Source organism: Rhinolophus hipposideros, assembly GCF_964194185.1.
Source record: "Rhinolophus hipposideros genome assembly, chromosome: 6".
In the NCBI taxonomy this organism is placed as follows: Eukaryota; Metazoa; Chordata; class Mammalia; order Chiroptera; family Rhinolophidae; genus Rhinolophus; species Rhinolophus hipposideros.
The window spans coordinates 54,322,708-54,338,749 of NC_138052.1; the positions used below are offsets into that span (position 1 = coordinate 54,322,708).

At 36.8% G+C, this 16,042-nt stretch overlaps 1 protein-coding gene across 9 annotated transcripts in view; it reads right to left on the bottom strand.

The window, feature by feature from the left end:
• Window positions 1-1,574: 1,574 nt before the first annotated feature.
• ZNF385B (zinc finger protein 385B) overlaps window positions 1,575-16,042 on the bottom strand; it is a 387,935-nt gene continuing 373,467 nt past the window's right edge. For 5 of the 9 annotated variants that reach the window (XM_081052525.1, XM_081052524.1, XM_081052523.1 and 2 more), the window contains 4 exons: window positions 6,489-6,734; window positions 5,256-5,434; window positions 4,573-4,674; window positions 1,575-3,091 (listed from right to left, as the gene is read on the bottom strand). In XM_081052525.1, coding sequence (XP_080908651.1) covers window positions 2,873-3,091; window positions 4,573-4,674; window positions 5,256-5,434; window positions 6,489-6,734 — 746 coding nt within the window. In that variant the 3' untranslated portion in view covers window positions 1,575-2,872. The remainder of the gene's footprint in view (window positions 3,092-4,572; window positions 4,675-5,255; window positions 5,435-6,488; window positions 6,735-16,042) is intronic. The other 4 variants (XM_081052526.1, XM_081052522.1, XM_081052527.1 and 1 more) reach the window with 1 other exon arrangement.

Below are 16,042 nucleotides of genomic sequence, written 5' to 3' on the forward strand. Positions count from 1 at the left end.
TATTGACGTTAAAAAAATTTTGAGGATTGTAGTAAGCGTTCATGGGATAGAGGATGGTACAGGAGAAATGAAATATAATTGCCATTGGAGTCAATAAAAACCAACCAAACGAAAAAACTTCTTCAAAGTGTTAAACAAACACAATTCCTTCAGCATGTAATGTCTATAAGCCATGTCTGAAGATCCAACCAAAATTTAGTATAACTAGTATTAGAGTTCAAATGAGTCACATTAAAAAAACCAAACCAAACAACAACAACAACAAATTCTGAATGTTAAACTGGAATCCTAATAGACTCTAAAACTAACTGTATTGTAAGTCTAGAAGGTTAAGGTCAACAGTTTTCAAATAGTTGGATAAATGCTTTAAAAGACGAAGTCTATTGCAATGCATTGCAATGTATCACATCTGCACTGCCATCCACTGGTCTTTATTTTTCAGAAATGAGAATTTAGGTCCTACCCCAACTTAATTCTTTTCATTTTCAAAAACTGACACGGTTTGGGCTTAAGATTGGGGGAAGGGGGATCTATGGTAGCTTTGTTACCACTCCCTTCAAAATTCTGTCACAGAATAGTAAAAATGACTACAAAGTCTTTGGTCTTCTTCACATTGAAAAGTGAATAATTTCCTTCCCCTTCAACCTGGATTGGCCTTAGTGACTTGTTTGATCAATAGAAAGCACCACAAGTGACATGCTGGGAGTTTGGAAGCAATTTTTTAAGAAGCCTTTTACTTCCACCCAGGCCTCTTGAAATGCTCTGAGAGCCCTGAGTTACTATGTAGTTACCTGAGATCACATGGCTGGGGAGGGCACATGTAGGCCCTCTTATAGACTGTTCCAGTAGAGTTCAGCCTTCCAGCCATCTCCATCCAGGCATCTCCATCCAGGCAGACATATGTGTGACGCCATCTTTCTTGGGCCTTCAGACCAGCCAACCTACAAGCTGAATATTACCGAGGGACTTCTTATTCATGCCTCAGGGAACAGAAGAAAGCCTAGCCCAGCCCTGCTAGATTCTCTGACCCTTGAAATCGTAATATAATAAAATAGTTGTTATTTTAAGCCACTATGTTCTGGAGTAGTTTATTGATCAGCAACAGATCATCAGAACAAACAGTAATGCTTGATATTTACACTTAAGAACAGAATGAGGTGGAAGAAAAGAAGGGTAGGCTGATTAGAGAAGGTGAAGGAAGAGGAGTAGAATAAAGTTCTCTAAAAAAAAAAAGATCATAATTGCCATGGACATGAATAAAAGATGGGCTAGAGATTTAGAAGACTCGTAGCAAGTTCAAAAAAATGAAAGTCACAAATTTTTGGCAAGCTGCTACTGTAATTTTGGGCTACACTCTCAACTTTGGCCCAATTTCTTAGAGATTCAGAGGAAAAACAGCATTAAAGTCTCGCCTCATGCAGATGCTGTGAACAGTAATGAATAAACATGACAAATAAATATGCTGCAAATAAGAGCTGAAAATGCTAAATATGTAAAAAAGCAATCTTATCACCTACTGAAAATCTTTCATCAGATGATTTCAAATTGAAGGTGTCTCAGAAGAAAATAACTTTGCAAATACAAACAGATTTTTATTTTTTGTACTTTTATTGAAAAGTTACATTTAAAAAAATACACAGACATTTTACCATTTATAGATTGCAGATACAGATGCTCAAAAAGAGTTCACTCTATTGTGTTGTGTTATGGTACTTCTCGCCCCTGATATCACAAACATTCCAGTCTTGTTAATATCAGCTTAGAAAGGGGGGCATGGGAGCATGACCTGCAACATAATTCAGTGAACAGAAAGACAAATTGTTCAATTATAAATTTTTTTTAATCTTCTGTACATTATTGCATCAGGGAGCCACAAAATTCTGTAGCATCATTACAAATGAAAACAGGTTAAAAATGAAGAAGATAATTACATAGAAATACATGGATTCATTGTCGTCTTGCAAAATGCACAAGAGGTGCAAAAATGTGCAATTTAGGAAGCTCTTTTCTGTTTGTATACATTTGCTTAGCAACTCAAACAGGTGAGGAAGTTACAAAATAAATTAAACAAAAATAGCAAACAGGTAGTAATTATAGCTATGTTATATGGCTTTCTAGTTCAGTTAAATATCACCAAATAAAATGGGAAATAAAAAAAATACATTACTTTATCTTGTGTTCTCGTAAAGAAAAAATTCAAAGCTACTTTGCTTCCTAACACTTACACAGCAACTAAAGATGTTTAACTCAGACAAGAGATACAGTTCTAGTACTACACAGGACACAACAGTACTTGGATCTAAAACAGTACACAGTCCCTGCCAACAATAGAACACCAAAAAGAAAACATTGTGATTTGTTGGTAAGATGGTATCCACAAGGAAGCACTTGTGCTCATCTATTTTTGTTCCACACGAGAATGTGCCCGGTTGGATTCCAGAGTTATTTACAGACGTGTGAGGAAGACCCTAGATTTCAAGTCTGTCAGGAAAATATTCCATATTGCTTCTAAGCCAGATCACACCCATGGAAAACTAGTCAGTGAATGATATATGTATATATTTTTTTCTGACCAATACATATTTGCAAGAAACCAAATATCTCAGATACACAAATCGAATAGTGTAGAGCAGGGAGAGTGCTTAGGGAGATAAAGCCTGTGACTTTAGATTCCTACATAACAGGAGGGCCCCTCAAAGAACTCTTGAATCTAGAGATTTGTTCTTTGGAGTCAGGCTTGGGTGGTATGCTGCATTTTGTGGCTGGGGTGGGGGTGGAGGGCACTGCCACACAAAATGCTTGACTTGCTCAATCCTTTTGGCTTTCCTTTTCATCTTTCTTACTGGCCTCAACCGACTGGGGCTTGCAGACATTAGTAGGGAGCGAAGAGGATGGAGGCAGGAGTGGCACGGATGGGCCCATGGCCGGGCCTCAGGAGAGCGGGAGGGATGGCTGGAGCCTGGAAGAGCGAGGCAGAAGGTCGGGGCGGCAGTGACAGCGCAGAGGACACTGCCGCCGCTGCCGCCAGGGGCGAGGACAGGAAGGCGGGGGCCAATGGCTTCATCACATCTTTCTGGAATGCAAGTTTTGCCTAATGGAGGGAGAAAACCAGAAGTGGAGGGGGGATATTGTTTTGAATAAGCACCACATTTTCATAAGTAAGATACCAACATTAAGAAGTGAAATTTTAAAAATCTTTGCTCTCAGAAGTCAAAAAAATGATTATTTTCACAAGCTGGTTTCAAAGGCTCTTGGCATAACTTTACTTTGACTTGTTTCCATTTCAACTCTTTTTTGGAGGTCTTTGCCTTGGGCAAAGGACATAGGAAAGCCTCTCGGAATAGATACTAAAGTGAACACTCCTGTTCAGAAAGAAGAAACAAACAGCCCCAGAAGGTTTCCTGTTTAGACAGTAGGAGCTCAATTCAAAATTCAGACTTCTTGTAACCACAGTGAAGCCTTGAGAGAGTTGTTTTTTTGCTGTTGTTGTTGATTTTGAGAATATGTATGACCCTCTACTCTTCTTCAAAAAGCCACACTGGGACAGGTGATGGGTTCCGGACATTAGAGACCCGTGAAGAATCATGGAAACAAAGTCAGTTTACACCTCTCTCTCCCTCTCTATCTCTCTCTCTCTCTGGCCACTTAGAGTATGTCTTGAAAAACTGCAGCTAACTCAAATTTCTGTCATTGGGAATGACTGCAAGTGAGTTAGCAACTTTATTTAAAGGAATCCCAGGATGGAATCTTCCTGTGAAGTAAGAAATGAATCCCTAATTTCTGACTTTTGCAATCAGGATGAGTTTTGCAAGGTGGTTTTACTTAAGGCAGGCTGGTTACACTGTAGCATCAGATGGAGGCTTTAGAGAACCTGGAAGGTCATGTCAGCATGGCCTCCAGCTGCCCACTCCCGCCTTCAGCCTCAGACAGAATGCTACACTGGGTACCAGGGAGGTTATAAAATCCATCCATCTGGCCATATATATGACACCTATTGCTGGCGCCCTGGGTATTTTTACAAAGAAACTGAAAACAGCACCCACTGAAAGAAGGTAAGACAGGCTGATTACCAACATTCCTGCTAGATAGACATGAAAAGAGAGAGCAAGAACATACACAGCCACTTTACTTTCTGGAGAGAGAGAGAGAGAGAGAGAGAGAGAGAGAGAGAGAGAGAGAGAGAGAGAGAGACAGAGAGAGACAGAGACAGAGAGAGAGAAGGAAGGAGGACATTAAATGAATGGATTTCTGTTTTATGAAAACAGTCCCTTTTCCCAGGTTCAACAGTCATCCATGTCCTTGTTCCTGAGTCTTACTTTTCTTTATACGTTAAAGAAGATAGTCTTTTCAAAGGTCCTAGTAAAGGGTCAGTTTGTCTTCTCTACAGAAGCTATCTTCAAGTTGTCCCACAGCACGGACCCAGCAGTTCATTCTAAAACTTCCATCTATGAGGACTAGTTAAGTGCCAAACCTTTCAGAACCCATCAGTTCTGAGACCCTCCTTACCCACAGTCTCTGCCCAAGCCAGCAAGGCTGCCCCACAAAACAGGTGAGCAGACAACGTGAACTTACTGCTAAAATGCTTGGACTCCGCTGGAGTTTGTTGTAAGGGCTGTATTTCGGCTTCAGTGGTTTCCCTGCAACTCGATCCTTATGCCTTCGGCTAGAAATGTGCTGAAAAAAGTTTGATGCATTAGCTGAATCTAAATGTGAGTTCCATTCCACGTAAAATATAGTATTTCTTAAATAGAGGTAGCTGGTTTCATCATTCTCAGTTCTAGGTCCACAGTTACTAAGCGGTGTGGGGAAAATCACCCAGATCTCTAAGTTAAGACTTGCTCCTCACTCAATTGCAATGTCTCTCTGCCTTTCCTCTTTCTCTCTGGCTCTTCTTACTCGACTTTGCCTGCCATTACCACCATGACCGATGAGACTGTCTCCATAATCAGATTTTGGGTTCTTGGAAAAGAGGCTGAACATCTCAGAAGTTCCTGCTTGACCATAAGTTCCAGGCGACTGCTGTGCTCGTCTGTCTCTAACACCTAGGCTGGAATCTGACATACAGTAATAGTAGGTGTGCGAATATTTGGTACTGCCTTTCCTCCACAGAGCATCTGTATTGGGTATATTTTATGCATCCTATATCAGTTAGTAAATTTAACTGTGAGTACAGTGAAAACCATTATATAGATTAGGAGGTGCACAGTCACGTGGTGACCCCAAACAACAGTGACAACTAATTCAAGACACATTACCTGTTTGAGCTGAATTTCTGAATTAACATGAACATCACAGATTTCACAATGAAACGTCTTGTTCTGTAGTCCTGACCCCTTACTGCCATTCTGCATCTTTAATCTTGATCCAGGTCTAGGATAAGACTTAATTGGACCAGCCCCATTACGAGCTTCAACCATGGTCTTGTGTTTAGATCCTAAAATAGACAGAGACATATATTAAATAGCTATTTTAACAAATTATAGTAACCTAGTGTGGTATGTGAAGTTCTTCATTTTCTTATCCTTGAGAAGTATCTTCAGGCTGAATTTCCCAGTGGTTTTATTCTTAATGACCATTTCATTCTTATTATAAATGTAAAAAAATGTTATTGTAAACGTGGAAAAATTATAAAAATGGGAAAACAGGAAAGTATGTAATAAAGAAAATATTGAAAATACAGAGAAGCATAAGAAAATAAAGATTTCCCATATTTCCACCACCCAGAGATAACTACAGTTATCATTTTAGTGTATTTCTTTTCAGGTTCTTTCTTTTGAGTATATAAAAATAGATATAGTCAATGATATTGTGAGAAGTTTGCATGGTGAAAGATGATTAGTAGAATTCGTGGGTGATCACATCGTAAAGTATAAAAATGTCAAATCTCTACATTGCATACCTGAAACTAACATAATATTGTTTACCAACTATACTTAATTTTTTAAAAATCAGCATTAAAATATGTATTTTTTTTCAAAATTGGGATCATACTAATTCAATATCCTGATAATTTCACATATCAAATTACATACATATATATATATATTTCTTTTTCTTATAATTACATTTTAATGGCTGAGTAATATATTCTACCATATTGGGTTACTATAATTTACTCAACATTTCCCTACTGAGGGACTTGTAGGTTGTTTCCATTTTTCTTTTTTCTCTTGAAGTGTATTACAGTGAATACTGTGCATAGATATTTGTCTTTATCCCTGTCATTTCCTTTTAGTGAGTTTTGGGAAGTATTAGATATTTTTGAGAACATAAAAAAAACCAGCAAGTTTTATCTCCAACCTGCTTTTTCCTTGCTGTTCCTAAAGTCATTAGGATCATATTTCTCTCAAAAATCACACCTTTGAATCAAAAAAGGAGAGCAGAAATTGAACAAACCTAATGTGTGAACAACAAAAGATATGGTATTCTGATGGGAAAAGTTGGATTTTGTAATAAACATTATTTAAATTCCAACAAGATCTGCTAACCTGTGTTGTGTGCCTCTAGCTGCGACAGGGAGTTCACAGCCACTTTGCATAGTGAACAATAAAGCAATTTTTTGGCCTTTTCTTCTTCTGATTCTGAAATAGTACCAGGAGCGCCATTTGTGCTCTTGGAGGGAGAAGTGTCTGCTCCAGGTGGCAGGGGTGTTGTGCCAGATTTGAGGAGAAATGAGCCACCTTCAGAGCTTGAGGGCTGACTGGAACTGTTGACTTTTAGCTTCCCTTTGTCTTCTAAGGGAGAAACAGAGAGATGGTATTAAAGCCTGATATATCATATGAACATAGATAAATTGACATAAAGGAATTAAAAATAGAAAGTTGATTTCTATATGTAGTTTTTAACCCAGCATAGATTTTAGAGCCTGATTAAAACAGAACTCCATGCCATCAGTTTCCACTTCAAGTCACCTCCAAATCATGATGACTTATGAAAAATGACTTCATTCTCCCAGTTGGAGCAGGTGACTTTCTATCTGATATTCGGAGGTTGTAAATTTTGGTCCAGGGAAGTTTTTGATATATAGGAAAACCTGCTGCCCTCCAATATGATTACACGGTACGATAGTGACATGAAATAAGTCATTAGGCAAGGGTGGTTTCATTTGACTACTCATGTTTTAATTAGGACATGGATATAAAATTAAAATTCAATGTTTACACTAAGTTAAACATTTTAACTTTGGGGTGTGGGTAGAGAGGAGGGAAGAAAACATGGTTTATTTTGGTTATCCTTAGTTACGTTTTTGCTGCTCTTTGAATGGACATGAAATTTATCCAAAATACAGGATGCAAACATTTCATTATACTTATTAATGACTACCAGTCTAAATCATGAATGTTAAATAATGACATTAACTATAAGCATAATATGAGGATTAGCGAAATAATTTACAGACATCTTGGCATTTTGATCATGTAGCTACTAAATGCTTATAATCCCCAAGGCCCATGCGCAGGCTATAAGAGGGTCCAGAGTGACTTTAACTCTTCGGGGTTCATTTGCTATTTCAGACAGGCTCTGTTCAGTGGCTCCTTTGGGAAAGAAACCGGAACTTCTGAGGCAACAGCAAAATCCATCGCATGTTTAATCCTACTAGAGCTGGTGATCTTAGAAAATGTCTATAGATATGTTAATAAACTTTCATTAAAAGAGAGAGGGAATTAAAACTCCAAATGTATTTGTTCACTGTCCTAGCTAATTTGGAACTGTGTACCATGGGTCAGGATGACGAAGAGGACAGGCGTGAGTAGGGGAACAGCATTGCGGCATGACTATCTGTTCTGCGTGCGAGACAAAGCAAAGCTTCCCACCCATCAAAAGTAAAAGATCACATTTCTACTTCAATGATGTAGGGATCAGCAGCTGACTTCCATCCCTTTTCCTGCATTGGATTCATCTAACTCAAGACTGGACATACCAGGGGTTCTACAGATGAATTCCAGATCTGGGTGGTGTTTGAAATAAGTGGATGCACAGATCATTTTTTATCCTTAGGTGCCACAGTCTGTATTCCTTTTCAGCAACTTTATTAAAACTTCAGAATGCCATGAAGTATGATAGAAAAGATCTTAGATGTTTACTGAACTGACCTCAATAGTAGGAGAGAAGGAAATAAAATCATCCTTCCTAAGGGGTAATAGTAAGTACATTAGACTGATGATTATTTCAGGTCTGCAACTCTCTCTTCTATAAGGATCCCTCAGACTGAATTTGTGATTTTACAGAATGAACAAAGCGAAATAATTCAGTCATTTTAACATTTGCCTTTGTGGAATTACTGTTTCTTGTGATGGAAACAAGTTATTGCACAGCAAAACCTTTCCTTGCTTCAAGCATTTCACAAAGTATTTCATATAAATATGACCTAAGGAATCTGATCTGTTTTAATTACTCACCCATCCTCTCTCTTAGTCAGATTACTATTTGACTGTCCTTTATACTGATCTCCCTCATATATTCTTACACTTATAAAGAATTCCACAATTTACAAAGCGCTATCGCTTACATTACTTTATTATCTCTCACAACAAATTTGTAAAATAGGTAAGGCTGAAAATGATTATACTTATTTTAAAGATGAGGAAACTGAGGCTCATCAAAATTAAATAATAGCCCACAGCTTAGTAGGTGGCAGTGAGCATGCTTTTTTCTCTAGATATTCACTGCATAATAAATCACTCTTACTGCACAAAGGCAGGGCTTCCTATGACATGAACATTATATTATAAAAGGCGTACAATAGTCACCAGGAGGTGTGTAAAAGCTGTTGCTTTGTTTTATAATTACAGTTTAGTTTTAAAGCGTATTTGCCTTAAATGGAAATACCTATCATGTTCAACAATTACCTGATTCCGGTTACATAGAGAAGATGGACAAAATTAAGTCTTTCTTTCTATATCCTTATTTCTTTAAGAAAAATTAAACGCTTCCTTTTCACATCTTTTTCAAAAGAGGTATTTTTTTTCCATGAACAAATACATTAACAATATGCTAATTCTGACAGCGTGCTAGACATTGAAGAGAGTAATAAATAAAGTAGGTACAGACTTTAAGAAAGTAATAGTTTAGCAGAAGAAATGAAATAGTCATTCAGAGATCTCTAATTTATGATGGAAACTGGTAAGAGGCAGGAGAACATAGGTTATGATTACTTCTGGCTAGGAAAAGAGACATTTTTCATAAAGGAAGTGGCCTTTTGGCTGGGTTTTGAAGGTTAGATTTAGATAAGCAGAGAATGGAGTGAAAAGAAGTGAAAAGTGGAAGTATGAGGAAATGCTTAGGTGTTAGAAAGCTTGGGGTTTGCTTGGTGAATGAGTACCTATTTGGGCAGAGATGATGGCAGCAAGTGTAAAGAAAGATAACTATAAAGGTGGACTGAGTCAGAAGGCAGAGAATACCTTAAAACTATTAAAATAGAAACGAAAGATGGCCATTTCCCGTTTAAAAAAATATTAAGCGGTGTGGTATGTATAATAGTTACAAGATCTAACATTTAGATAAATTATGTTTTAGTTTTTATCCCCTAGATAGGTCAAAGGCTTCATTTTTGAGAACATTAGAGATACATTTTGACTTTGGAAATGTGTAAGTGGTTTCATCATATTCAGGGAATTCTGCCATTAGATTGATAATACTAGCTAGTCAATAACACAGATCCTAAAATCAGAGAAGTCACTTATGCAGTAATATATTTAAATTGTGACCTTCTTTCTGGACATGTAAACTTATAAGCATCAAAGCCTATATTTATGATTTCTCATTTTAATTGCTTGATATTTTTATCAAAATCCATTATATTATTTCTATTTCCTCACTGACATTTTTAAAGCCTCCTTATTTTGTGTATTAGAAAGTTTAATTAATGTACTGTTTACTTCTGTTTCTTTTAATAAAGATGCATGTCATCTGGAACTTCTGGTTAATAGGAATTCCACTTTCAAGTATTCCCTCACCTAATGTTAATTAGCAGGGCTTCTGACTGTCTTAATTATTTCCTGATTACTCAAACACTTTTTTAAAGGTTTTATCCTACAGGATTTTGAAGCAAAATTTGCTTAGCTACATCAGAATTGCCCTTTGTAACAGATATCCATAATTTATGCAGCCAAATGAATTTAGTTCTTCAAAGTAGCCTCTTTGGGAGGTTCCACATTAATTCCCTTATTTTCCAAAGCTCTAAACATTCTGAAAACCTCTTTTTTTGGAACTGTTTTCATAGCCAGTTTATAAACCATGTGAAAGAAATCAGTCTTCAATATTTACTTGTCACCTTTATTTTTTACACCAAAAACTTCGCTCAAATCAACCCACCTATTCATCAAACATAGCACTATATTACTCAGGTACAGCCTCAGAGGAATAATATGCTAACACAGAAGATGAAAAGAACATGACAAAAGTCCTAAAATATTACACATTGGAACTATCTGATACTGGTGGGCCCTTTCCATCCAACGCCACATTATGTCTCATGTTAAATTCCAGAAACTGTCTCTTCAAGCACAGTTATCATTGTGAATGAAGCTTGTTAATTCCTAATTAATTAAACTAATATCTAATTTTCATATCTTGGCTTCTAGACTAATCCTGGAAGCAGGGAAAATTGTCTATAAATTAAAAGTGACTCTTCACCGAATCTGAATCTGTATATCCTTTCCTTAAAAAAACAAAAAAGCTTTGTTGTTTTCCTTTGGGTAACTTAAGATCCATGAAAGTCAGGTGACTCATTTCCTAAATGTAATTTCCCTAAAACTAACTTTTTCCTAAAAACTAAATTTTCCTAAAACTGTAATTTTCTTCCAGGCTATGATCCTGATTTAGGATATCCCTGCTTTTTCCATTTGAAACCTGTCAGTTGGGCTCTGGCTATTAGGTTAGCCCCTGCGGTGATTTTGTGGTCCAGTGATATGACAGTAATTGTCCTCCTTGTCTGAGATCTGCATGACAGCTGCCCCACTGTCCCTTGTGCCACTTTGTTGGGGAGTAGAAACTGTCACCCTCACACCCAGATAAAATAGTGGCACCTCCAGATATATCCATGTTGAAAGCTGGCAGCCTCCCCTCTGTATCAGTGAACTGGCATTGGTATTAGTGAACTTGTCATTTTTCTAAGCGAGCACAAAAGAGGGCTTGTTTGCTAGAGTTTGAATCTAATGAACAGCTTTCTCCTGTTTTGTGTAGTTTTCTAGCCATTTGACTTGTACAATAGAGAAATCATATTTCAACTTCTTCAGGTTGAAAAATTGCCCCTTTTCCGTTTTGTCAGTAAGAGATGTGAAGCAGCTTTATTATGGAAAATAGAATAACTAACTCGTGTCACTTAAATCAAGTCCCTCAGGGAGTAGGTATAGCAACGATTCAAAAGACAGGGATAAGATTAAAAACTAATTTTCTAGGTGGAATGAGGAACAGGCTCTTTTTCTTCTCAATGAATGGCCCTTTACAAAGGAGACGTAGATTCACAAGGTACAAGGAAAACATTTGAATTCTCCTCCTGCCTCCTTCCTCTCTAGATGCACTTTAGGGTTTAGCTTTGATACTCCGGGGAGAGTGAAATACACCCTGACAATGGAAAGGTCAGCCTGAGAGGTATTGAGGAAACAGTTTTTCTTCATCTAAAAAAATGTATCTTAAATCAAGGCAACAAACTATAGCAGTCTTAGCAGTACTTGTAACTTCGTCACCAATAGAAATCAGATATTTTCATTGGATATTACAGTTGTTATAGAAAGCTTGAAATGCCATTTATGCTCGTCTCTACTTCAGAAATACGACAGATACTAGATCTGTTGCTAGATGTTAATTAATGCATTATTACTGTGTTACCATATCATAACAAGAAACTGATAACTGTATTTCAATATATTTAGTTTTCTTTATAAAACTTTAATTTCATTTTTATGGATTTCAAAACACCATTCTGAAAATAGGCTTCATTAGTTGGCCACAGGAAGAGGTTAAGAAGCTCTGAGTTGACATCTATCACTTCATTCTGCCTGCATTTCTGTCCTTAGCCACCATTTCAACCACTTTCTTACCAACATCCTAAATTCCCTTCCTTGTTCCCAAGTGTCCTTTCATTACTTCAGTTAAACAGGGCATTCTTTCTTTCACATATCCAGTCCTGTGGAGGACTGGTCCCTCTGATGAGAATCCTCTTGCCCTCCACCCCCAAACCAGGGTCCCTGTTTGCCTGGCTATCTTCTTCTCACCCATCAGGCATAGAGAGCTGAAACCTTTTGCTTGGGACTTCCCTCCCTTCCCAGACTAGGTCAGCGTGCTTTTCTTTTCAGTCATCAAGCACATGTTCACTATCTACACATGAGAGCAAGCCCCATGTCTACTGGATTCCTTGTCATGCCTACCCAGTGCCTAGCATGATGCTGGGGACTCAATAAATAAGTGCAAACACACACATGGATAAACCATTTTTCTAAAACTTTCAATTTAATGTATTTTGTATCTTTTTGATTTAATGTATTACATGCACTTTCATGTTTACTTTTATTTACTTTAAAGCTGTATAATATTCTATTGGATACAAGTAGTTTATTTAAATAATGTCCCTAATGCTGATCGTCTTGTTTCAAATTTTCATTAACACAAATAATGCTACAATGGGAATCTTCATGCATAATGTTTTATATTTTTTGCTTTTGGATGATTTTCTTGATAGTAGTTACAGGAAGAGGAATTAACTGGTCTAATGGAATGAACAGATTTTTTGGTTCTTGATTTATCTTATGGCACTGCTTTGCAAAAGGGTTCTCTCAATTTGAAATGCTGTAATATAAACCGAACATCTCCTAATGATTTTTCAAAGTACTTAAAAATACTTTTACTGGCTATTAATCATTATGTCTTATGGATTAGTCAAATGCTTGGGTAAAATTTTGGTTGAAAAGAATAAAATAAATGAATATTTCCAAACTCAAAATGTGATATACTGATTAATTTTCACATTGGTAAAAATATTTTATTTGTTAATAGAGAACTAAGAACAAAGATATTGTGCTAGGGAAGACAAATCATTTTAATTTAAATATGGCCATTTTGCTAGTTAAATATGAAAAAATCATAAGACTCTGACAGAAGTTCAAATATTGAGAAGCAAGGTATAAAATAATTTCTATTGTAGCAAGAAATTGTGGTCTTTATGTCATTTCATATTTGAAAGAAAACAAAGCACATAGTTTTTAGAGGCTAAGCAATTAATAGCACAGAACAAAATACCAAAAAATGTATACTAAGAAAAAGTTTTGCAGGAAGCTAGGGAAAAAAAAAATGTATGAGCTGACAAGTTTCTCCTATTTACTGACATTGCTGCCAGCAAGAACTTGTCAATCAGAGCCATGTTTCCTATTCTGATTGGACCCTCCCCACTGCTCCTTTCATTTCAGTACCCAACCCTGGCTCTAACGAGGGTGGGGAGTGGAGGTGGGGTGTCTCCATAGGAAGCACCCAATTTTCTTCCTCAACAAATGGAGATGTGTTGGATTATCCATTATTTTATTACTGCAGAGGTAATATAAAGCGGATTGTTGACCTGTGAGGTAGAAGGTCTATCTTATTGAATACAAAGAAGAAGAGTTAAGCAGTGTCTTTTTGCCCAGTCTGTATTCTCGGAGGGTACCAGAGCTTCCCCCATTAAATTCTACTTAATGATATTAATTTAATATATGCTAACTATATGACTGCCCTGTACAGGATGAAGCACCAGGAGCCGCTGGGAGAATGAGTAGAAAGACTTTTCCTCCATTACACAAAAATGTGAGGAAGACCAAGCAGGTCCTCCACATCTTTAAATGTTCTACTGGGAGACTAGGCTCATCAAGTCTTAATGTCTGGGAATGAAAACACAAGTGCAATAATTACTATGAGATAAGAAAGCAAGCACATGAAGAGGAATGTAAGTGCAGACCACTGTTGCATGGTAGCATGGCATGAAATAATTGCAGAGTCCAGATAAGGACAGGGTCTGGAAATTTCTTTGAACAAATGGCTGCATTTTATGGCTACTATTTACTGAGTGTCTGTCAAATTATAGGCACTGAGTGAGGCCTCTAGGAGGTAAGTATTAGCCCTCCCATTTTATAGACGGGGAAATAGAAGGCCAGTGAATATGACTTGGTCAAGGTCATAAGGTCAGTGAGAGGTGGAGCTAATCTGTCGGATTTCAAGCTCATGTTCTTTTTACTATGCTATACATGCAAAGTAAATAAATGTTACTCAAGAAGCATACCTTGGTTAACATATTCATATTCAAAGCCATTTAAAACTTTTTTTAAAAACACAAAGCCGGTTGTAAAATAGGGTGTGGAAAGGGAAAACACACCTTTCTGAGATATCAGACTTCTCTACAAGTATCACCTAGTGAAAAAAAATCTCAAATGGCCTTCATGTGCAGTTAAGTTCCATGAACCTTTCCAAAGGTAGCATATCATGGTAGTGAATTTGAGGGGCTGTACCGGTGAGACTTTGGCCTTGAAATTACTTTCTATCTGAATGACTCTGAGCCATTATTTCCTCTCTCTAGGTCTTATTTTCTAGTATCCATCAGAGAATTTCTGTAATCTTTAAGTAAGATAGTATATATAAAATGTTTAGCACATTATTTTCTAGGTCTTCTTTTCTAGTATCCATCAGAGAATTGTTGTAATCTTTAAGTAAGATAGTATATATAAAATGTTTAGCACATTAGTCTTGGGCACATAATGCTCACCCAGTTAACATTAGTATTAGTACTGCTGTTAAAATTATTTTTTGCATAAGTCTAATAAACGGATCTGATTTTCTCGAATATGCTATATTAGGTGCTGCATAATGAAAGACGACGAGAGCTGCCTACTACCTCTCACTGATAGCAGCAAGAGGGGACAGCTAAAATAAAATACCACAGGAGGACCAAAAAAACAAACAACAAAAAAAGCCAAAACAAAACAAAACAAAACAAAACAAAACCGCCACAAAACAAATTATGTTAATAATAGGCATTTTTTTTTCATGCTTTCCATTTTGCAAAAGTCTTTTATATTTAACTTGATCCATTCAACATTGCTATGATGTACAGAGGGCATTATTCCCACTTCACAGATGAGAAAAGAGATGCTCAGAGAATGTGATGCCTTCTCTGGAGTCATAGCTAGTCAAAAGAGCAAAGAGTACCACCGTCTATTGACATACTATCCAGTACAGTGGCCATGTGTGGCTACTTAAAATGAAATATTCAGTTCCTCAGTAACACAAGCCACATATCAAGTGCTGAATAGCTATGTGTGGCTAACGGCACATGTGTTGGATAACACAGATATAGACCATTGTTATCACCATGGAATGTTTTATTGGATAGTCTATAGAAATGAGAGCACCAAACCATTACTGCCCAATGTCCATAGCAGTAAACGCGGTCCTCAGAGAAAGAAGTCAGGGGAGAGAAAACAAGTATAGAAATGTTTCTATAAAAAACATTTCAAACTTTATACCATAAAGCCAAATTTGTGTGGCACTGGACTGTAAGCATAATCAGAATCGGGCCCAGAATCCCCCAAATTGTCTAGTACCAGTGCCCTGCATACAGAATCTACAAATATTTACTGACTAATTCTATTTGATCATCCACCAATTTCAGAAAAATATGTCACTGTAGGAGAATTCTTCCTGAAATAAGTAAGTGGAATGTCATAAAAATGTAAGTAATAACCTTTGTAAAAAAAAAATCTCAAGGGCATTTATGGTTGTGATTTAACAAAATTATTCGATGTACTTACAAAATCCTTTTATATTCCAATATTTTCTAATGTGATATAAGCCTCAAGGAAATATCCAAGGTTTTGCTTTTTAGAAAGGTTTATAACATATCCCTAGTAAATCATAAGTTAATAGAGCCTCAGTAAATAGTCAGTCTCAACTTTTGGTTCACTTTCTCAGAGCAACACTAGGAAATACCTTTTAGAAGTGGAGAACCTAACAATAAATGTTCAGTATTATTTGGAAGCAAAAGAAATGCTCAAAAGTTTCAGAAGTTAGTTTCCAGAGTGTG